This window comes from Anthonomus grandis, chromosome 5, assembly GCF_022605725.1.
Source record: "Anthonomus grandis grandis chromosome 5, icAntGran1.3, whole genome shotgun sequence".
Classification (NCBI taxonomy): Eukaryota; Metazoa; Arthropoda; class Insecta; order Coleoptera; family Curculionidae; genus Anthonomus; species Anthonomus grandis.
This window is the reverse complement of record NC_065550.1, coordinates 37,395,400-37,419,962: the sequence shown is the minus strand read 5'-3', so window position 1 is coordinate 37,419,962 and position 24,563 is coordinate 37,395,400. Positions and strand designations below refer to the sequence as shown.

Here is a 24,563-nt window from a genome sequence, read left to right as displayed (position 1 = left end):
TGCTTAATTACATGCTGGACTGCTTTTCGCCAATTCTCTGGTGTCGCTTCCGTAATGGCTTGATCAAACAGTAGCTTAACATCTTTCATTTTAAAAGTCGTGTTTTGTCTTGCTACAAATCATTTTACCTGCGCCCATATCAGTTCTATAGGATTTAGTTCGCAATGATATGGCGGTAAGCGCAGTACAGTTATATTATATTTTTCGGCTATATCTTCCACGGCGTATTTCATGAAACGAGTTTTGTGTAAGTTTGCTATTGCCAGCAGTTCTTTTTTTATCAAATTTGCTTCAAACGCAATACCTTTTGCAGTCAGCCAATCGATAATTTCTTGCTTTCTCCAACTTGAAGTTGGCGTCTTCTCTATTCGCCGTGAATGATAGCTTGCGTTATCCATAACCACCACCGAATTAGCCGGAAGAAATTTTATCATTTCACCAAAATAGTCCTCGAAAACGTCTGAGTTCATGTCTTCATGGTAATCTCCTGTGCGAGTCGACTCAAAGGTTAGCAGACCTTCTTTTAAAAATCCCTCTTCGCTTCCAATATGTGTGATTATAAGTCTTTTTCCTTTTCCCGAAGGTACTTTAATACCCGTAGACAGGCCTTCTATGAAAGCTTGGCGAGCACTGGTTATATTTTTGTCTTGCCACATTTTTTGGACTATATAACCTTCGTTAATCCACGTCTCATCAAGATAAAAAACTTTCTTTTGCTCCCTGCGGTACTGCTTGATACTTCTCAAGTATTGTCGTCTCCAACAAACAATTTCGTCGCTCTCCAGTAAAAGTGCTTTGCGGTTATGCTTTTCCCAGGCAAAATCCATATTTTTTAAAGTTTTCGATAAAAGTTTTCTACTTATCAACGGAATACTGTCATCTCGGCCAAGCTCCATTAAAATTTTGTCTAGGGTGGGTATTTCCTTTTTAAAATAAAAAGAGTGAACTTTTCTTCGAATTATACATTTAGCATTTTCATCAAGGACTTTTGTAGGTCGTCCTGGCTTTTGCTTGGGAGATTCCACTTGACCTGCTACTTTTCTTTCCCGCAACAATTTGAAAATGGTGGACTTTCCAATTCCACTCATTCGAGAACATTTTTCTAAACTAGGGTAATCGTGTTTTATGCAATCATGTACATTTAAAATAATAACTTTTTCACTCAGCGATAGTGGAGAATTTTTAGTACATCTTTTCGTTGGACTGAATACCTCCATTGTTTAAATATTGGGATAATAATATTGTGATTACACTACAGCGTAGCAGTGACTACTAACGTTTAAAATATGATTTAAAAGTATTTATAGTCTGTATATATTACCTGACCCCATTTTTGCATGTTACAAAGCGTTAAAAGATAGGTACCTATACAAAAGGATTAAAAGTATTTATTTAGTATTTAATCTCTTTCAAAATAAAGGCATTTAATCCGTGAAAATTAAATTCATAAATATTATAAGTACCTGCGCCTATGAACTACCACGAAATGTAGCCAAACAGAACGGAATTCCCCAGTTTATTGCTCTATACACTTCTGAAATAGAGTATAGTATTTTTATTTTTGGGTGTATAGAAAAGGTTTTTTTAGTTGATATTTACGAACGACTGTTCGATATCGGCAATTGTATTTTAGTTGTGTTTTTATTTGTCTTTAATTAATTTTAAAATAATGGATATTATGGATTTATAAGTTATAGTTATACCTATGTTGTGTTTTTTTGTAAGTAGTATTAATTTTTATTTATCTATCTTTTTATGCTAGTAGTAGTAATTATTTTTTTCTTTTTTATATCACTACATAATTTTTCTCTTTGAGTTAATATTTTATGCGCTTTCATTCTCTATTTCATTTTATTAAAGTGAATAATATTGAATACAAATTTTTTTCTAATTAACTATTTTTATTGTTTGTCTACCCGAAAAAAAGTTCACGCTTCGCCACTGAAATTAAGTCTAATAGACTCAAATAATAAAGCCGACAATGGTGCCGTTGTCCCTGCGTTTGGCGGGGTCCAGACACCGCCGTCGTCGTGCTCAGCCATTATTTTGTGCTCAGTATGACTTTTGGATTTTCTATGCGATTATTTTGTTATAGTTTTAGTCTTAATATAGCCTTTGAGCTTCACTGTCATTACATGTTAATTTAATATAATTAGCCAGTCAAGTATACCTATTGGTATTTTTATTAATTATTATACAGTCCATTCTATCGATTAACTCCCCAAAGAGAAACTTAAATTTGATGAGAGATTTTGCCTCTCTAATGTCTCCTGGTAGGTGGTTAAAGATTTTCATACCTTCATAAAAAATTGATCTCTTTCCCAAGGCAAATGTTGGAATGGAAGGCCGCAAATCATTCCGAATATCTCGAGAAGTGTAGGTTTTACAGAAAAAAAATTTAAGAAAAACTTCTGTAATGTAAAACCTGATTAACATATTCAGTTTCCATAAAAATGTTTACACGACAAACAAGTAAAGCTCTATTCTCGAATTTTTACAAAACAATTATAATAACGATTTTTGTAAAGTAAAACCTGAAATACAATATGGATCCCCTATTGCTTTATTCATAAACATGCTATAGGAAAAAATTAAAAGAAATTAAAATATCTGTTATATGAACAAACTGGTATGTTCAAGCTACACATTTCCAAATTTGATATTATGAAAACATACTTACAACTTAAAAACGTTAAAAATTTTGCATTAACTTATTAATGGTAGTATTGATATTCCTAATTTAAATTCGGTCGTATTATACGTACTATTATTTAATTCCTCCTACTATTAACACATGTAAGTTGTATAATGAAATAAAGCAACAATATGTCATTTTTAATATAGGATTAAGAAGTCTTGAAATACGGTCATTTTATTTTCTAAAATCCTCCTACTCTTTGAATTGACATATGTCTGTAGAGTTTGTAAATAAATAAATAAACCCCACTTGTCACTGCTCGACTTACTTGACAGTTTTCTCAGTGGCCATATGCCCGCAAGGATTAAAAGCGAAAGTTGGAAGTCCAGAATCGACATAAAACGCCGGCTCCAGACCCATGCACACCTTAACAACTGGTCCCAACTGGAAAAAAAATCAAATAAATAAATAAAATAAACGGATTTATTCCGGTAGTACCTCTAAACAAATGGGGCACTTTCTATCCCCGGAGTCCTTGTCCTGGCCCCAGTCGTGCAGTCCCTGTACGTGTCCGCAGTTCAAATAGACGTACGGTTGCTGTTGGTTCTCGCTGAGGGACACTTTTCTCGGTATCACGAGGGTGTTGAGACCCACCGGACACTGTGGCCGTCCCGCGTTGATTTCGTCTATTACCTTCTCCAGATCGTGTTTGCTCTAAAAAAACGGGGATAGTAATTAGACGTTTTTTTGTCTAGAAATATTGCTCGATCTTTCGGAAGTTCTCGAGACATTAGAATTAATACTGCTTAACGAACAGGGACACACAGTGAGACCGTATTAATGTATACAAAAACGAGATCGAGTGTTATGGTGTGGGCTTGAGTAGAATTTGAAAGTGAAATCTTTGTAGTAGTTTTTCACTAAAGCATTCTTATTTCCTGATATACTACTTTGAAGAAACAGCAACTTACTGGATATTAAAACCTCCATCGTGTTGTTATTTAATTGCGAATTTTAATGAATTAACTATTTTCTTCATTCTTTGCTATGACTAGTCGTCGTATAAATTGCTGTAAGTTCTTATCTGTAATTTGCTACAGTTTCATTGACGAATAGATTTTTTTTTTTGACTTGGTACCGACATAAGTCTGACATGAAACATGATTTCTTTATTTTTATTTTCTGTGAAAATTCTCTTTATACGAAAGCCTATTAGGTATGCTACTTACGGGCGTTTTTTCGAGTCCCTCCGCTGATCTCCATAATAACGTGGCGCCACAGAGGTCGATCAAGGTGCCGTCTTGTAAAATGTTGGTCTCGTCAAGTACCTGAAGAGAATTCACGTCAATATATTTCGAAAACTGTTCATTTTACAAGAAATTGTTAGGAAAGGCTTTTGTAGAGCAGAAAAGGGTCTACAGTTTTAGTTTCTACAACATTTTTCACTGTGACCTGTGAATTACTCACCACTTGACCTCTTTGGGGTGCCGATCTGGACTCTCTTCTAGTAAAGACTCCTCCTCCCACCGAAGTTTCCAGCCACACTCCGCACTTGGCGTCCCCGCCGCAGAAACTGCCCTTCGGGTGCATGATCAGGACCCCGTTGGTGGTTTGGCCGTCGATTTCGCCATTCTCTTGCCATTTACACGCTTTTTCCTATTAAAATTTCATTTTTAGTTTAAATAGGTGCGTACCATACTAACTTTAGTATAGGCTGGACTAAGGTTGGTAGTAGTGATTGGATAAAAAGAATCGGTATGATTTATGAGGCAAATAAGGATAATATAAAAATCGTGATTTCTAGAGACAAACTGCTCATATCTCTGAAACTAAGAGAGTTAGAAATGTGAAATTTTAAACACGGTTTCTTATAATAAATTCATTAGACACCTATTTCAGGGTTTTCCCTAAAAACTGTTAAAAATGGAGATATCAGTCCTGAGAGTTGAAAAAAAAAATATTTAAAAAAAATTCGTGATTCCTAGGGACAAAGTGCTCATATCTCTGAAACTAAGAGAGTTAGAGATGTGAAATTTTAAACACAGTTTCTTCTAATAAATTCATTAGACACCTATTTCAGGATTTTCCCCAAAAACTGTTAAAAATGGAGATATCAGTCCTGAGAGTTGAAAAAAAAAATTATTTAAAAAAAAATCGTGATTCCAAGGGACAAACTGCTCATATCTCTAAAACTAAGAGAGTTAGAGATGTGAAATTTTAAACGCAGTAACTTATAATAAATTCATTAGACACCTATTTCAGGGTTTTCCCCAAAAACTGTTAAAAATGGAGATATCAGTCCTGAGAGTTGAAAAAAAAAATTATTTAAAAAAAAATCGTGATTCCTAGGGACAAAGTGCTCATATCTCTGAAACCAAGAGAGTTAGAGATGTGAAATTTTAAACACAGTTTCTTATAATAAATTCATTAGACACCTATTTCAGGGTTTTCCCCAAAAACTGTTAAAAATGGAGATATCAGTCCTGAGAGTTGAAAAAAAAAATATTTAAAAAAAATTCGTGATTCCTAGGGACAAAGTGCTCATATCTCTGAAACTAAGAGAGTTAGAGATGTGAAATTTTAAACACAGTTTCTTCTAATAAATTCATTAGACACCTATTTCAGGATTTTCCCCAAAAACTGTTAAAAATGGAGATATCAGTCCTGAGAGTTGAAAAAAAAAATTATTTAAAAAAAAATCGTGATTCCAAGGGACAAACTGCTCATATCTCTAAAACTAAGAGAGTTAGAGATGTGAAATTTTAAACGCAGTAACTTATAATAAATTCATTAGACACCTATTTCAGGGTTTTCCCCAAAAACTGTTAAAAATGGAGATATCAGTCCTGAGAGTTGAAAAAAAAAATATTTAAAAAAAATTCGTGATTCCTAGGGACAAAGTGCTCATATCTCTGAAACTAAGAGAGTTAGAGATGTGAAATTTTAAACACAGTTTCTTCTAATAAATTCATTAGACACCTATTTCAGGATTTTCCCCAAAAACTGTTAAAAATGAAGATATCAGTCCTGAGAGTTGAAAAAAAAAATTATTTAAAAAAAAATCGTGATTCCAAGGGACAAAGTGCTCATATCTCTGAAACTAAGAGAGTTAGAGATGTGAAATTTTAAACACGGTTTCTTATAATAAATTCATTAGACACCTATTTCAGGATTTTCCCCAAAAACTGTTAAAAACGGAGATATCAGTCCTGAGAGTTGAAAAAAAAAATTATTTAAAAAAAAATCGTGATTCCAAGGGACAAACTGCTCATATCTCTGAAACTAAGAGAGTTAGAGATGTGAAATTTTAAACACGGTTTCTTATAATAAATTCATTAGACACCTATTTCAGGATTTTCCCCAAAAACTGTTAAAAATGAAGATATCAGTCCTGAGAGTTGAAAAAAAAAATTATTTAAAAAAAAATCGTGATTCCAAGGGACAAAGTGCTCATATCTCTGAAACTAAGAGAGTTAGAGATGTGAAATTTTAAACACGGTTTCTTATAATAAATTCATTAGACACCTATTTCAGGGTTTTCCCCAAAAACTGTTAAAAATGGAGATATCAGTCCTGAGAGTTGAAAAAAAAAATATTTAAAAAAAATTCGTGATTCCTAGGGACAAAGTGCTCATATCTCTGAAACTAAGAGAGTTAGAGATGTGAAATTTTAAACACAGTTTCTTCTAATAAATTCATTAGACACCTATTTCAGGATTTTCCCCAAAAACTGTTAAAAATGGAGATATCAGTCCTGAGAGTTGAAAAAAAAAATTATTTAAAAAAAAATCGTGATTCCAAGGGACAAACTGCTCATATCTCTAAAACTAAGAGAGTTAGAGATGTGAAATTTTAAACGCAGTAACTTATAATAAATTCATTAGACACCTATTTCAGGGTTTTCCCCAAAAACTGTTAAAAATGGAGATATCAGTCCTGAGAGTTGAAAAAAAAAATATTTAAAAAAAATTCGTGATTCCTAGGGACAAAGTGCTCATATCTCTGAAACTAAGAGAGTTAGAGATGTGAAATTTTAAACACGGTTTCTTATAATAAATTCATTAGACACCTATTTCAGGGTTTTCCCCAAAAACTGTTAAAAATGGAGATATCAGTCCTGAGAGTTGAAAAAAAAAATTATTTAAAAAAAAATCGTGATTCCTAGGGACAAAGTGCTCATATCTCTGAAACTAAGAGAGTTAGAGATGTGAAATTTTAAACACGGTTTCTTATAATAAATTCATTAGACACCTATTTCAGGATTTTCCCCAAAAACTGTTAAAAACGGAGATATCAGTCCTGAGAGTTGAAAAAAAAAATTATTTAAAAAAAAATCGTGATTCCTAGGGACAAAGTGCTCATATCTCTGAAACTAAGAGAGTTAGAGATGTGAAATTTTAAACACGGTTTCTTATAATAAATTCATTAGACACCTATTTCAGGATTTTCCCCAAAAACTGTTAAAAACGGAGATATCAGTCCTGAGAGTTGAAAAAAAAAATTATTTAAAAAAAAATCGTGATTCCTAGGGACAAAGTGCTCATATCTCTGAAACTAAGAGAGTTAGAGATGTGAAATTTTAAACACGGTTTCTTATAATAAATTCATTAGACACCTATTTCAGGATTTTCCCCAAAAACTGTTAAAAATGGAGATATCAGTCCTGAGAGTTGAAAAAAAAAATTATTTAAAAAAAAATCGTGATTCCAAGGGACAAACTGCTCATATCTCTGAAACTAAGAGAGTTAGAGATGTGAAATTTTAAACACGGTTTCTTATAATAAATTCATTAGACACCTATTTCAGGGTTTTCCCCAAAAACTGTTAAAAATGGAGATATCAGTCCTGAGAGTTGAAAAAAAAAATATTTAAAAAAAATTCGTGATTCCTAGGGACAAAGTGCTCATATCTCTGAAACTAAGAGAGTTAGAGATGTGAAATTTTAAACACGGTTTCTTATAATAAATTCATTAGACACCTATTTCAGGGTTTTCCCCAAAAACTGTTAAAAATGGAGATATCAGTCCTGAGAGTTGAAAAAAAAAATTATTTAAAAAAAAATCGTGATTCCTAGGGACAAAGTGCTCATATCTCTGAAACTAAGAGAGTTAGAGATGTGAAATTTTAAACACGGTTTCTTATAATAAATTCATTAGACACCTATTTCAGGATTTTCCCCAAAAACTGTTAAAAACGGAGATATCAGTCCTGAGAGTTGAAAAAAAAAATTATTTAAAAAAAAATCGTGATTCCTAGGGACAAAGTGCTCATATCTCTGAAACTAAGAGAGTTAGAGATGTGAAATTTTAAACACGGTTTCTTATAATAAATTCATTAGACACCTATTTCAGGATTTTCCCCAAAAACTGTTAAAAACGGAGATATCAGTCCTGAGAGTTGAAAAAAAAAATTATTTAAAAAAAAATCGTGATTCCTAGGGACAAAGTGCTCATATCTCTGAAACTAAGAGAGTTAGAGATGTGAAATTTTAAACACGGTTTCTTATAATAAATTCATTAGACACCTATTTCAGGGTTTTCCCCAAAAACTGTTAAAAATGGAGATATCAGTCCTGAGAGTTGAAAAAAAAAATATTTAAAAAAAATTCGTGATTCCTAGGGACAAAGTGCTCATATCTCTGAAACTAAGAGAGTTAGAGATGTGAAATTTTAAACACGGTTTCTTATAATAAATTCATTAGACACCTATTTCAGGGTTTTCCCCAAAAACTGTTAAAAATGGAGATATCAGTCCTGAGAGTTGAAAAAAAAAATTATTTAAAAAAAAATCGTGATTCCAAGGGACAAACTGCTCATATCTCTGAAACTAAGAGAGTTAGAGATGTGAAATTTTAAACACGGTTTCTTATAATAAATTCATTAGACACCTATTTCAGGATTTTCCCCAAAAACTGTTAAAAATGAAGATATCAGTCCTGAGAGTTGAAAAAAAAAATTATTTAAAAAAAAATCGTGATTCCAAGGGACAAAGTGCTCATATCTCTGAAACTAAGAGAGTTAGAGATGTGAAATTTTAAACACGGTTTCTTATAATAAATTCATTAGACACCTATTTCAGGGTTTTCCCCAAAAACTGTTAAAAATGGAGATATCAGTCCTGAGAGTTGAAAAAAAAAATATTTAAAAAAAATTCGTGATTCCTAGGGACAAAGTGCTCATATCTCTGAAACTAAGAGAGTTAGAGATGTGAAATTTTAAACACAGTTTCTTCTAATAAATTCATTAGACACCTATTTCAGGATTTTCCCCAAAAACTGTTAAAAATGGAGATATCAGTCCTGAGAGTTGAAAAAAAAAATTATTTAAAAAAAAATCGTGATTCCAAGGGACAAACTGCTCATATCTCTAAAACTAAGAGAGTTAGAGATGTGAAATTTTAAACGCAGTAACTTATAATAAATTCATTAGACACCTATTTCAGGGTTTTCCCCAAAAACTGTTAAAAATGGAGATATCAGTCCTGAGAGTTGAAAAAAAAAATATTTAAAAAAAATTCGTGATTCCTAGGGACAAAGTGCTCATATCTCTGAAACTAAGAGAGTTAGAGATGTGAAATTTTAAACACGGTTTCTTATAATAAATTCATTAGACACCTATTTCAGGGTTTTCCCCAAAAACTGTTAAAAATGGAGATATCAGTCCTGAGAGTTGAAAAAAAAAATTATTTAAAAAAAAATCGTGATTCCTAGGGACAAAGTGCTCATATCTCTGAAACTAAGAGAGTTAGAGATGTGAAATTTTAAACACGGTTTCTTATAATAAATTCATTAGACACCTATTTCAGGATTTTCCCCAAAAACTGTTAAAAACGGAGATATCAGTCCTGAGAGTTGAAAAAAAAAATTATTTAAAAAAAAATCGTGATTCCTAGGGACAAAGTGCTCATATCTCTGAAACTAAGAGAGTTAGAGATGTGAAATTTTAAACACGGTTTCTTATAATAAATTCATTAGACACCTATTTCAGGATTTTCCCCAAAAACTGTTAAAAACGGAGATATCAGTCCTGAGAGTTGAAAAAAAAAATTATTTAAAAAAAAATCGTGATTCCTAGGGACAAAGTGCTCATATCTCTGAAACTAAGAGAGTTAGAGATGTGAAATTTTAAACACGGTTTCTTATAATAAATTCATTAGACACCTATTTCAGGATTTTCCCCAAAAACTGTTAAAAATGGAGATATCAGTCCTGAGAGTTGAAAAAAAAAATTATTTAAAAAAAAATCGTGATTCCAAGGGACAAACTGCTCATATCTCTGAAACTAAGAGAGTTAGAGATGTGAAATTTTAAACACGGTTTCTTATAATAAATTCATTAGACACCTATTTCAGGGTTTTCCCCAAAAACTGTTAAAAATGGAGATATCAGTCCTGAGAGTTGAAAAAAAAAATATTTAAAAAAAATTCGTGATTCCTAGGGACAAAGTGCTCATATCTCTGAAACTAAGAGAGTTAGAGATGTGAAATTTTAAACACGGTTTCTTATAATAAATTCATTAGACACCTATTTCAGGGTTTTCCCCAAAAACTGTTAAAAATGGAGATATCAGTCCTGAGAGTTGAAAAAAAAAATTATTTAAAAAAAAATCGTGATTCCTAGGGACAAAGTGCTCATATCTCTGAAACTAAGAGAGTTAGAGATGTGAAATTTTAAACACGGTTTCTTATAATAAATTCATTAGACACCTATTTCAGGATTTTCCCCAAAAACTGTTAAAAACGGAGATATCAGTCCTGAGAGTTGAAAAAAAAAATTATTTAAAAAAAAATCGTGATTCCTAGGGACAAAGTGCTCATATCTCTGAAACTAAGAGAGTTAGAGATGTGAAATTTTAAACACGGTTTCTTATAATAAATTCATTAGACACCTATTTCAGGATTTTCCCCAAAAACTGTTAAAAACGGAGATATCAGTCCTGAGAGTTGAAAAAAAAAATTATTTAAAAAAAAATCGTGATTCCTAGGGACAAAGTGCTCATATCTCTGAAACTAAGAGAGTTAGAGATGTGAAATTTTAAACACGGTTTCTTATAATAAATTCATTAGACACCTATTTCAGGATTTTCCCCAAAAACTGTTAAAAACGGAGATATCAGTCCTGAGAGTTGAAAAAAAAAATTATTTAAAAAAAAATCGTGATTCCTAGGGACAAAGTGCTCATATCTCTGAAACTAAGAGAGTTAGAGATGTGAAATTTTAAACACGGTTTCTTATAATAAATTCATTAGACACCTATTTCAGGATTTTCCCCAAAAACTGTTAAAAACGGAGATATCAGTCCTGAGAGTTGAAAAAAAAAATTATTTAAAAAAAAATCGTGATTCCTAGGGACAAAGTGCTCATATCTCTGAAACTAAGAGAGTTAGAGATGTGAAATTTTAAACACGGTTTCTTATAATAAATTCATTAGACACCTATTTCAGGATTTTCCCCAAAAACTGTTAAAAACGGAGATATCAGTCCTGAGAGTTGAAAAAAAAAATTATTTAAAAAAAAATCGTGATTCCTAGGGACAAAGTGCTCATATCTCTGAAACTAAGAGAGTTAGAGATGTGAAATTTTAAACACGGTTTCTTATAATAAATTCATTAGACACCTATTTCAGGATTTTCCCCAAAAACTGTTAAAAACGGAGATATCAGTCCTGAGAGTTGAAAAAAAAAATTATTTAAAAAAAAATCGTGATTCCTAGGGACAAAGTGCTCATATCTCTGAAACTAAGAGAGTTAGAGATGTGAAATTTTAAACACGGTTTCTTATAATAAATTCATTAGACACCTATTTCAGGATTTTCCCCAAAAACTGTTAAAAATGGAGATATCAGTCCTGAGAGTTGAAAAAAAAAATTATTTAAAAAAAAATCGTGATTCCAAGGGACAAACTGCTCATATCTCTGAAACTAAGAGAGTTAGAGATGTGAAATTTTAAACACGGTTTCTTATAATAAATTCATTAGACACCTATTTCAGGGTTTTCCCCAAAAACTGTTAAAAATGGAGATATCAGTCCTGAGAGTTGAAAAAAAAAATATTTAAAAAAAATTCGTGATTCCTAGGGACAAAGTGCTCATATCTCTACTCTCACGAGATGTGTAGATGTGAAATTTTAAACACGGTTTCTTATAATAAATTCATTAGACACCTATTTCAGGGTTTTCCCCAAAAACTGTTAAAAATGGAGATATCAGTCCTGAGAGTTGAAAAAAAAAATTATTTAAAAAAAAATCGTGATTCCTAGGGACAAAGTGCTCATATCTCTGAAACTAAGAGAGTTAGAGATGTGAAATTTTAAACACGGTTTCTTATAATAAATTCATTAGACACCTATTTCAGGATTTTCCCCAAAAACTGTTAAAAACGGAGATATCAGTCCTGAGAGTTGAAAAAAAAAATTATTTAAAAAAAAATCGTGATTCCTAGGGACAAAGTGCTCATATCTCTGAAACTAAGAGAGTTAGAGATGTGAAATTTTAAACACGGTTTCTTATAATAAATTCATTAGACACCTATTTCAGGATTTTCCCCAAAAACTGTTAAAAACGGAGATATCAGTCCTGAGAGTTGAAAAAAAAAATTATTTAAAAAAAAATCGTGATTCCTAGGGACAAAGTGCTCATATCTCTGAAACTAAGAGAGTTAGAGATGTGAAATTTTAAACACGGTTTCTTATAATAAATTCATTAGACACCTATTTCAGGATTTTCCCCAAAAACTGTTAAAAATGGAGATATCAGTCCTGAGAGTTGAAAAAAAAAATTATTTAAAAAAAAATCGTGATTCCTAGGGACAAAGTGCTCATATCTCTGAAACTAAGAGAGTTAGAGATGTGAAATTTTAAACACGGTTTCTTATAATAAATTCATTAGACACCTATTTCAGGGTTTTCCCCAAAAACTGTTAAAAATGGAGATATCAGTCCTGAGAGTTGAAAAAAAAAATTATTTAAAAAAAAATCGTGATTCCTAGGGACAAAGTGCTCATATCTCTGAAACTAAGAGAGTTAGAGATGTGAAATTTTAAACACGGTTTCTTATAATAAATTCATTAGACACCTATTTCAGGATTTTCCCCAAAAACTGTTAAAAACGGAGATATCAGTCCTGAGAGTTGAAAAAAAAAATTATTTAAAAAAAAATCGTGATTCCTAGGGACAAAGTGCTCATATCTCTGAAACTAAGAGAGTTAGAGATGTGAAATTTTAAACACGGTTTCTTATAATAAATTCATTAGACACCTATTTCAGGATTTTCCCCAAAAACTGTTAAAAACGGAGATATCAGTCCTGAGAGTTGAAAAAAAAAATTATTTAAAAAAAAATCGTGATTCCTAGGGACAAAGTGCTCATATCTCTGAAACTAAGAGAGTTAGAGATGTGAAATTTTAAACACGGTTTCTTATAATAAATTCATTAGACACCTATTTCAGGATTTTCCCCAAAAACTGTTAAAAATGGAGATATCAGTCCTGAGAGTTGAAAAAAAAAATTATTTAAAAAAAAATCGTGATTCCAAGGGACAAACTGCTCATATCTCTGAAACTAAGAGAGTTAGAGATGTGAAATTTTAAACACGGTTTCTTATAATAAATTCATTAGACACCTATTTCAGGGTTTTCCCCAAAAACTGTTAAAAATGGAGATATCAGTCCTGAGAGTTGAAAAAAAAAATATTTAAAAAAAATTCGTGATTCCTAGGGACAAAGTGCTCATATCTCTGAAACTAAGAGAGTTAGAGATGTGAAATTTTAAACACGGTTTCTTATAATAAATTCATTAGACACCTATTTCAGGGTTTTCCCCAAAAACTGTTAAAAATGGAGATATCAGTCCTGAGAGTTGAAAAAAAAAATTATTTAAAAAAAAATCGTGATTCCTAGGGACAAAGTGCTCATATCTCTGAAACTAAGAGAGTTAGAGATGTGAAATTTTAAACACGGTTTCTTATAATAAATTCATTAGACACCTATTTCAGGATTTTCCCCAAAAACTGTTAAAAACGGAGATATCAGTCCTGAGAGTTGAAAAAAAAAATTATTTAAAAAAAAATCGTGATTCCTAGGGACAAAGTGCTCATATCTCTGAAACTAAGAGAGTTAGAGATGTGAAATTTTAAACACGGTTTCTTATAATAAATTCATTAGACACCTATTTCAGGATTTTCCCCAAAAACTGTTAAAAACGGAGATATCAGTCCTGAGAGTTGAAAAAAAAAATTATTTAAAAAAAAATCGTGATTCCTAGGGACAAAGTGCTCATATCTCTGAAACTAAGAGAGTTAGAGATGTGAAATTTTAAACACGGTTTCTTATAATAAATTCATTAGACACCTATTTCAGGATTTTCCCCAAAAACTGTTAAAAACGGAGATATCAGTCCTGAGAGTTGAAAAAAAAAAATTATTTAAAAAAAAATCGTGATTCCTAGGGACAAAGTGCTCATATCTCTGAAACTAAGAGAGTTAGAGATGTGAAATTTTAAACACGGTTTCTTATAATAAATTCATTAGACACCTATTTCAGGATTTTCCCCAAAAACTGTTAAAAACGGAGATATCAGTCCTGAGAGTTGAAAAAAAAAATTATTTAAAAAAAAATCGTGATTCCAAGGGACAAACTGCTCATATCTCTGAAACTAAGAGAGTTAGAGATGTGAAATTTTAAACACGGTTTCTTATAATAAATTCATTAGACACCTATTTCAGGATTTTCCCCAAAAACTGTTAAAAATGAAGATATCAGTCCTGAGAGTTGAAAAAAAAAATATTTAAAAAAAATTCGTGATTCCTAGGGACAAAGTGCTCATATCTCTGAAACTAAGAGAGTTAGAGATGTGAAATTTTAAACACAGTTTCTTCTAATAAATTCATTAGACACCTATTTCAGGATTTTCCCCAAAAACTGTTAAAAATGGAGATATCAGTCCTGAGAGTTGAAAAAAAAAATTATTTAAAAAAAAATCGTGATTCCAAGGGACAAACTGCTCATATCTCTAAAACTAAGAGAGTTAGAGATGTGAAATTTTAAACGCAGTAACTTATAATAAATTCATTAGACACCTATTTCAGGGTTTTCCCCAAAAACTGTTAAAAATGGAGATATCAGTCCTGAGAGTTGAAAAAAAAAATATTTAAAAAAAATTCGTGATTCCTAGGGACAAAGTGCTCATATCTCTGAAACCAAGAGAGTTAGAGATGTGAAATTTTAAACACGGTTTCTTATAATAAATTCATTAGACACCTATTTCAGGGTTTTCCCCAAAAACTGTTAAAAATGGAGATATCAGTCCTGAGAGTTGAAAAAAAAAATATTTAAAAAAAATTCGTGATTCCAAGGGACAAACTGCTCATATCTCTGAAACTAAGAGAGTTAGAGATGTGAAATTTTAAACACGGTTTCTTATAATAAATTCATTAGACACCTATTTCAGGATTTTCCCCAAAAACTGTTAAAAATGAAGATATCAGTCCTGAGAGTTGAAAAAAAAAATATTTAAAAAAAATTCGTGATTCCTAGGGACAAAGTGCTCATATCTCTGAAACTAAGAGAGTTAGAGATGTGAAATTTTAAACACAGTTTCTTCTAATAAATTCATTAGACACCTATTTCAGGATTTTCCCCAAAAACTGTTAAAAATGGAGATATCAGTCCTGAGAGTTGAAAAAAAAAATTATTTAAAAAAAAATCGTGATTCCTAGGGACAAAGTGCTCATATCTCTGAAACTAAGAGAGTTAGAGATGTGAAATTTTAAACACGGTTTCTTATAATAAATTCATTAGACACCTATTTCAGGATTTTCCCCAAAAACTGTTAAAAACGGAGATATCAGTCCTGAGAGTTGAAAAAAAAAATTATTTAAAAAAAAATCGTGATTCCTAGGGACAAAGTGCTCATATCTCTGAAACTAAGAGAGTTAGAGATGTGAAATTTTAAACACGGTTTCTTATAATAAATTCATTAGACACCTATTTCAGGATTTTCCCCAAAAACTGTTAAAAACGGAGATATCAGTCCTGAGAGTTGAAAAAAAAAATTATTTAAAAAAAAATCGTGATTCCTAGGGACAAAGTGCTCATATCTCTGAAACTAAGAGAGTTAGAGATGTGAAATTTTAAACACGGTTTCTTATAATAAATTCATTAGACACCTATTTCAGGATTTTCCCCAAAAACTGTTAAAAACGGAGATATCAGTCCTGAGAGTTGAAAAAAAAAATTATTTAAAAAAAAATCGTGATTCCTAGGGACAAAGTGCTCATATCTCTGAAACTAAGAGAGTTAGAGATGTGAAATTTTAAACACGGTTTCTTATAATAAATTCATTAGACACCTATTTCAGGATTTTCCCCAAAAACTGTTAAAAACGGAGATATCAGTCCTGAGAGTTGAAAAAAAAAATTATTTAAAAAAAAATCGTGATTCCTAGGGACAAAGTGCTCATATCTCTGAAACTAAGAGAGTTAGAGATGTGAAATTTTAAACACGGTTTCTTATAATAAATTCATTAGACACCTATTTCAGGATTTTCCCCAAAAACTGTTAAAAACGGAGATATCAGTCCTGAGAGTTGAAAAAAAAAATTATTTAAAAAAAAATCGTGATTCCAAGGGACAAACTGCTCATATCTCTGAAACTAAGAGAGTTAGAGATGTGAAATTTTAAACACGGTTTCTTATAATAAATTCATTAGACACCTATTTCAGGATTTTCCCCAAAAACTGTTAAAAATGAAGATATCAGTCCTGAGAGTTGAAAAAAAAAATATTTAAAAAAAATTCGTGATTCCTAGGGACAAAGTGCTCATATCTCTGAAACTAAGAGAGTTAGAGATGTGAAATTTTAAACACAGTTTCTTCTAATAAATTCATTAGACACCTATTTCAGGATTTTCCCCAAAAACTGTTAAAAATGGAGATATCAGTCCTGAGAGTTGAAAAAAAAAATTATTTAAAAAAAAATCGTGATTCCAAGGGACAAACTGCTCATATCTCTAAAACTAAGAGAGTTAGAGATGTGAAATTTTAAACGCAGTAACTTATAATAAATTCATTAGACACCTATTTCAGGGTTTTCCCCAAAAACTGTTAAAAATGGAGATATCAGTCCTGAGAGTTGAAAAAAAAAAATATTTAAAAAAAATTCGTGATTCCTAGGGACAAAGTGCTCATATCTCTGAAACCAAGAGAGTTAGAGATGTGAAATTTTAAACACGGTTTCTTATAATAAATTCATTAGACACCTATTTCAGGGTTTTCCCCAAAAACTGTTAAAAATGGAGATATCAGTCCTGAGAGTTGAAAAAAAAAATTATTTAAAAAAAAATCGTGATTCCTAGGGACAAAGTGCTCATATCTCTGAAACTAAGAGAGTTAGAGATGTGAAATTTTAAACACGGTTTCTTATAATAAATTCATTAGACACCTATTTCAGGATTTTCCCCAAAAACTGTTAAAAACGGAGATATCAGTCCTGAGAGTTGAAAAAAAAAATTATTTAAAAAAAAATCGTGATTCCTAGGGACAAAGTGCTCATATCTCTGAAACTAAGAGAGTTAGAGATGTGAAATTTTAAACACGGTTTCTTATAATAAATTCATTAGACACCTATTTCAGGATTTTCCCCAAAAACTGTTAAAAACGGAGATATCAGTCCTGAGAGTTGAAAAAAAAAATTATTTAAAAAAAAATCGTGATTCCAAGGGACAAACTGCTCATATCTCTGAAACTAAGAGAGTTAGAGATGTGAAATTTTAAACACGGTTTCTTATAATAAATTCATTAGACACCTATTTCAGGATTTTCCCCAAAAACTGTTAAAAATGAAGATATCAGTCCTGAGAGTTGAAAAAAAAAATTATTTAAAAAAAAATCGTGATTCCAAGGGACAAAGTGCTCATATCTCTGAAACTAAGAGAGTTAGAGATGTGAAATTTTAAACACGGTTTCTTATAATAAATTCATTAGACACCTATTTCAGGGTTTTCCCCAAAAACTGTTAAAAATGGAGATATCAGTCCTGAGAGTTGAAAAAAAAAATTATTTAAAAAAAAATCGTGATTCCAAGGGACAAACTGCTCATATCTCTGAAACTAAGAGAGTTAGAGATGTGAAATTTTAAACACGGTTTCTTATAATAAATTCATTAGACACCTATTTCAGGATTTTCCCCAAAAACTGTTAAAAATGAAGATATCAGTCCTGAGAGTTGAAAAAAAAAATTATTTAAAAAAAAATCGTGATTCCAAGGGACAAAGTGCTCATATCTCTGAAACTAAGAGAGTTAGAGATGTGAAATTTTAAACACGGTTTCTTATAATAAATTCATTAGACACCTATTTCAGGGTTTTCCCCAAAAACTGTTAAAAATGGAGATATCAGTCCTGAGAGTTGAAAAAAAAAATTATTTAAAAAAAAATCGTGATTCCAAGGGACAAAGTGCTCATATCTCTGAAACTAAGAGAGTTAGAGATGTGAAATTTTAAACACGGTTTCTTATAATAAATTCATTAGACACCTATTTCAGGGTTTTCCCCAAAAACTGTTAAAAATGGAGATATCAGTCCTGAGAGTTGAAAAAAAAAATTATTTAAAAAAAAATCGTGATTCCTAGGGACAAAGTGCTCATATCTCTGAAACTAAGAGAGTTAGAGATGTGAAATTTTAAACACGGTTTCTTATAATAAATTCATTAGACACCTATTTCAGGATTTTCCCCAAAAACTGTTAAAAACGGAGATATCAGTCCTGAGAGTTGAAAAAAAAAATTATTTAAAAAAAAATCGTGATTCCAAGGGACAAACTGCTCATATCTCTGAAACTAAGAGAGTTAGAGATGTGAAATTTTAAACACGGTTTCTTATAATAAATTCATTAGACACCTATTTCAGGATTTTCCCCAAAAACTGTTAAAAATGAAGATATCAGTCCTGAGAGTTGAAAAAAAAAATTATTTAAAAAAAAATCGTGATTCCAAGGGACAAAGTGCTCATATCTCTGAAACTAAGAGAGTTAGAGATGTGAAATTTTAAACACGGTTTCTTATAATAAATTCATTAGACACCTATTTCAGGGTTTTCCCCAAAAACTGTTAAAAATGGAGATATCAGTCCTGAGAGTTGAAAAAAAAAATTATTTAAAAAAAAATCGTGATTCCAAGGGACAAACTGCTCATATCTCTGAAACTAAGAGAGTTAGAGATGTGAAATTTTAAACACGGTTTCTTATAATAAATTCATTAGACACCTATTTCAGGATTTTCCCCAAAAACTGTTAAAAATGAAGATATCAGTCCTGAGAGTTGAAAAAAAAAATTATTTAAAAAAAAATCGTGATTCCAAGGGACAAAGTGCTCATATCTCTGAAACTAAGAGAGTTAGAGATGTGAAATTTTAAACACGGTTTCTTATAATAAATTCATTAGACACCTATTTCAGGGTTTTCCCCAAAAACTGTTAAAAATGGAGATATCAGTCCTGAGAGTTGAAAAAAAAAATTATTTAAAAAAAAATCGTGATTCCTAGGGACAAAGTGCTCATATCTCTGAAACTAAGAGAGTTAGAGATGTGAAATTTTAAACACGGTTTCTTATAATAAATTCATTAGACACCTATTTCAGGGTTTTCCCCAAAAACTGTTAAAAATGGAGATATCAGTCCTGAGAGTTGAAAAAAAAAATTATTTAAAAAAAAATCGTGATTCCAAGGGACAAACTGCTCATATCTCTGAAACTAAGAGAGTTAGAGATGTGAAATTTTAAACACGGTTTCTTATAATAAATTCATTAGACACCTATTTCAGGATTTTCCCCAAAAACTGTTAAAAATGAAGATATCAGTCCTGAGAGTTGAAAAAAAAAATTATTTAAAAAAAAATCGTGATTCCAAGGGACAAAGTGCTCATATCTCTGAAACTAAGAGAGTTAGAGATGTGAAATTTTAAACACGGTTTCTTATAATAAATTCATTAGACACCTATTTCAGGGTTTTCCCCAAAAACTGTTAAAAATGGAGATATCAGTCCTGAGAGTTGAAAAAAAAAATTATTTAAAAAAAAATCGTGATTCCTAGGGACAAAGTGCTCATATCTCTGAAACTAAGAGAGTTAGAGATGTGAAATTTTAAACACGGTTTCTTATAATAAATTCATTAGACACCTATTTCAGGATTTTCCCCAAAAACTGTTAAAAACGGAGATATCAGTCCTGAGAGTTGAAAAAAAAAATTATTTAAAAAAAAATCGTGATTCCTAGGGACAAAGTGCTCATATCTCTGAAACCAAGAGAGTTAGAGATGTGAAATTTTAAACACAGTTTCTTATAATAAATTCATTAGACACCTATTTCAGGGTTTTCCCCAAAAACTGTTAAAAATGGAGATATCAGTCCTGAGAGTTGAAAAAAAAAATTATTTAAAAAAAAATCGTGATTCCAAGGGACAAAGTGCTCATATCTCTGAAACTAAGAGAGTTAGAGATGTGAAATTTTAAACACGGTTTCTTATAATAAATTCATTAGACACCTATTTCAGGGTTTTCCCCAAAAACTGTTAAAAATGGAGATATCAGTCCTGAGAGTTGAAAAAAAAAATTATTTAAAAAAAAATCGTGATTCCTAGGGACAAAGTGCTCATATCTCTGAAACCAAGAGAGTTAGAGATGTGAAATTTTAAACACAGTTTCTTATAATAAATTCATTAGACACCTATTTCAGGGTTTTCCCCAAAAACTGTTAAAAATGGAGATATCAGTCCTGAGAGTTGAAAAAAAAAATTATTTAAAAAAAAATCGTGATTCCAAGGGACAAACTGCTCATATCTCTAAAACTAAGAGAGTTAGAGATGTGAAATTTTAAACGCAGTAACTTATAATAAATTCATTAGATACCTATTTCAGGATTTTCCCCAAAAACTGTTAAAAATGGAGATATCAGTCCTGAGAGTTGAAAAAAAAATTATTTAAAAAAAAATGGTGATTCCTAGGGACAAACTGCTCATATCTCTAAAACTAAGAGAGTTAGAGATGTGAAATTTTAAACGCAGTAACTTATAATAAATTCATTAGACACCTATTTCAGGATTTTCCCCAAAAACTGTTAAAAATGGAGATATCAGTCCTGAGAGTTGAAAAAAAAAATTATTTAAAAAAAAATCGTGATTCCAAGGGACAAAGTGCTCATATCTCTGAAACTAAGAGAGTTAGAGATGTGAAATTTTAAACACGGTTTCTTCTAATAAATTCATTAGACACCTATTTCAGGATTTTCCCCAAAAACTGTTAAAAATGAAGATATCAGTCCTGAGAGTTGAAAAAAAAAATTATTTAAAAAAAAATCGTGATTCCAAGGGACAAAGTGCTCATATCTCTGAAACTAAGAGAGTTAGAGATGTGAAATTTTAAACACGGTTTCTTATAATAAATTCATTAGACACCTATTTCAGGATTTTCCCCAAAAACTGTTAAAAACGGAGATATCAGTCCTGAGAGTTGAAAAAAAAAATTATTTAAAAAAAAATCGTGATTCCAAGGGACAAACTGCTCATATCTCTGAAACTAAGAGAGTTAGAGATGTGAAATTTTAAACACGGTTTCTTATAATAAATTCATTAGACACCTATTTCAGGATTTTTCCCAAAAACTGTTAAAAACGGAGATATCAGTCCTGAGAGTTGAAAAAAAAAATTATTTAAAAAAAAATCGTGATTCCAAGGGACAAACTGCTCATATCTCTGAAACTAAGAGAGTTAGAGATGTGAAATTTTAAACACGGTTTCTTATAATAAATTCATTAGACACCTATTTCAGGATTTTCCCCAAAAACCGTTAAAAACAGAGATATCAGTCCTGAGAGTTGAAAAAAAAAATTATTTAAAAAAAAATCGTGATTCCAAGGGACAAACTGCTCATATCTCTGAAACTAAGAGAGTTAGAGATGTGAAATTTTAAACACGGTTTCTTATAATAAATTCATTAGACACCTATTTCAGGATTTTCCCCAAAAACTGTTAAAAATGAAGATATCAGTCCTGAGAGTTGAAAAAAAAAATTATTTAAAAAAAAATCGTGATTCCAAGGGACAAAGTGCTCATATCTCTGAAACTAAGAGAGTTAGAGATGTGAAATTTTAAACACGGTTTCTTATAATAAATTCATTAGACACCTATTTCAGGATTTTCCCCAAAAACTGTTAAAAACGGAGATATCAGTCCTGAGAGTTGAAAAAAAAAATTATTTAAAAAAAAATCGTGATTCCAAGGGACAAACTGCTCATATCTCTGAAACTAAGAGAGTTAGAGATGTGAAATTTTAAACACGGTTTCTTATAATAAATTCATTAGACACCTATTTCAGGATTTTTCCCAAAAACTGTTAAAAACGGAGATATCAGTCCTGAGAGTTGAAAAAAAAAATTATTTAAAAAAAAATCGTGATTCCAAGGGACAAACTGCTCATATCTCTGAAACTAAGAGAGTTAGAGATGTGAAATTTTAAACACGGTTTCTTATAATAAATTCATTAGACACCTATTTCAGGATTTTCCCCAAAAACCGTTAAAAACAGAGATATCAGTCCTGAGAGTTGAAAAAAAAAATTATTTAAAAAAAAATCGTGATTCCAAGGGACAAAGTGCTCATATCTCTGAAACTAAGAGAGTTAGAGATGTGAAATTTTAAACACGGTTTCTTATAATAAATTCATTAGACACCTATTTCAGGATTTTCCCCAAAAACTGTTAAAAATGGAGATATTAGTCCTGAGAGTTGAAAAAAAAATTATTTAAAAAAAAATCGTGATTCCAAGGGACAAAGTGCTCATATCTCTGAAACTAAGAAAGTTAGAGATGTGAAATTTTAAACACGGTTTCTTCTAATAAATTCATTAGACACCTACTTCAGGGTTTTCCCCAGAAACTGTTAAAAATGGAAATATCAGTCCAGAGAGTTGAAAAAAAAAATTATTTAAAAAAAAATCGTGATTCCTAGTGACAAAGTGCTCATATCTCTGAAACTAAGAAAGTTAGAGATGTGAAATTTTAAACACGGTTTCTTATAATAAATTCATTAGACACCTATTTCAGGATTTTCTCCAAAAACTGTTAAAAACAGAGGTATCAGTCCTGAGAGTTAAAAAAAAAAATTATTTAAAAAAAAATCGTGATTCCAAGGGACAAAGTGCTCATATCTCTGAAATTAAGAGAGTTAGAGATGTGAAATTTTAAACACAGCTTCCTATAATAAATTCATTAGACACCTATATCAGGGTTTTTCCCAAAAACTGTTAAAAATGGAGATATCATAAACATTAAGCATTGGATCACATAGGTATGGTCTGAACTAATCTTGGTAGTTGGTACAATACTTACGCCTAAAAATATATTCCTAGAAGAATCGAATCCTGCCGCATAAACCCTCGCGATTTTCGGGTTGTTTCTCTCGCACAATATCCGACATGCGAACCTCGATATGGTACTTTGGCTCACTTTAACGTCCCCTGGTTTATCGCCCGGTATCGTGTCCATCACGACGAAATCTATGGGACTCTCTGACGACCTACCGATCTACAAGGGGGCAAATTTATTTGTATAACACGTTTCGACCGCTCGAAAGCCTCCTCAGGTCCCATAACTTACCTGAAACATGTCGGTTTCCTCGTCGTTGGTATACTCGACGATGACCGCATGGTTTCTGGTAAGAGTGTACGAGATCGAGTGCTGATTGGAGTTCAAAATTGCTTCCGACGAATGGGGGGTTTTAACCACGTAGTGACGGGATCGTTTCACCCCGGTGGCGATCGATCTTTTGTGTAAAACGAATTTGCTGCGCCTACGGCCTCGGTCACCTTGCGGTAGGAAACCGTTGTACCTAACAAAATGGAAGAAAGACACTGTGAGTTTAGGGGTCTAAAGAGGACTTAACTGAAGGATATAAACACGTGTTCCAAAGCATGGTTAATTAGTAAACTGCGTGTGCATGCATACTTATAAGTGCCTAATAGGCTTAAGCGAATTAAAATCAACTTATATGGATAAGATAAAAAGGCGCCTATATGGGCGTATTGGAGACACCTCTCGATATGAGGTAATACGATAAGACGCCAAAAAGGTATAAATTGATGTTGGTTCTAATAAAATATCGTATGATAGGCAGATATCAGTTACGTTGTTTAACAGGGGGAGTGTATTAGATAGAGAGAAAGAGCATGTGGAAAAGTGCTTTTTTACAAGTCGATTGTTTGTTTGTCCTTAATTGGACTGATGCCATATATGGAAAAAAACCTACAATTTCCTTATCTAGTACTTACCCTAAAATGACTAATTCTCCATATTTAACAGGTTTCGGTTTATCGGATGGGACTTGGTTCGAGCTGAATTTATTTCTGGCGCAGTCGTGGTCCTCTTCTATAATGGGGGCCTCCGTACCATCCGATCTAGAACAAACAAAAAATGCGTTATTCATTGTATAATTCCTAAAACGATAATGTTTACTCAATATCTTAACCTTGACGCACCTAATATAGCGTATCGGGACTTAAAGTGGTTTTTTGTTAATACAAACATGGATTTTGGGGTACACCGTTGTATACCCAATTAGTGATAATCATTAAATATTTAACTTTGATAATTTTTGTAAGTTAAATGGGTTTGGTAAAATTTGGTTTTTATTAATGGAACACCCTGTTTATTAGTCATTTGAGAGAGCGCATGCTTTGATTTTCAATTGTTTATATCTCTGGAACGGTTTGATCAAAGTATGCCATGCGACCCATCTAATTTCTTAGAATTTTATGTAGAACCTGAAAATGAAATAATATACAAGGGGTCACATTTGAAATAACATAGATTTTACCATTTTTGAGAAAAAAAATTACGATAATAAACTTTGGTAACTATCGTCAAATAGACCTTAAAAGTTACAATAAGAA

The 24,563-nt window shown here is 31.4% G+C and overlaps 1 protein-coding gene across 1 annotated transcript in view; it reads right to left on the bottom strand.

Annotated features, from left to right (window-relative positions):
* The window catches only part of LOC126736915 (protein pellino), a 49,524-nt gene that overhangs the window by 5,310 nt on the left and 19,651 nt on the right, over window positions 1-24,563 (bottom strand). Inside the window, exons 3-9 of the mRNA XM_050441540.1 lie at window positions 23,943-24,068; window positions 23,272-23,503; window positions 23,005-23,199; window positions 4,106-4,294; window positions 3,868-3,966; window positions 3,137-3,352; window positions 2,967-3,082 (exon numbers count right to left, since the gene is read on the bottom strand). Of these exons, the coding sequence (XP_050297497.1) occupies window positions 2,967-3,082; window positions 3,137-3,352; window positions 3,868-3,966; window positions 4,106-4,294; window positions 23,005-23,199; window positions 23,272-23,503; window positions 23,943-24,068 (1,173 nt within the window). The remainder of the gene's footprint in view (window positions 1-2,966; window positions 3,083-3,136; window positions 3,353-3,867; window positions 3,967-4,105; window positions 4,295-23,004; window positions 23,200-23,271; window positions 23,504-23,942; window positions 24,069-24,563) is intronic.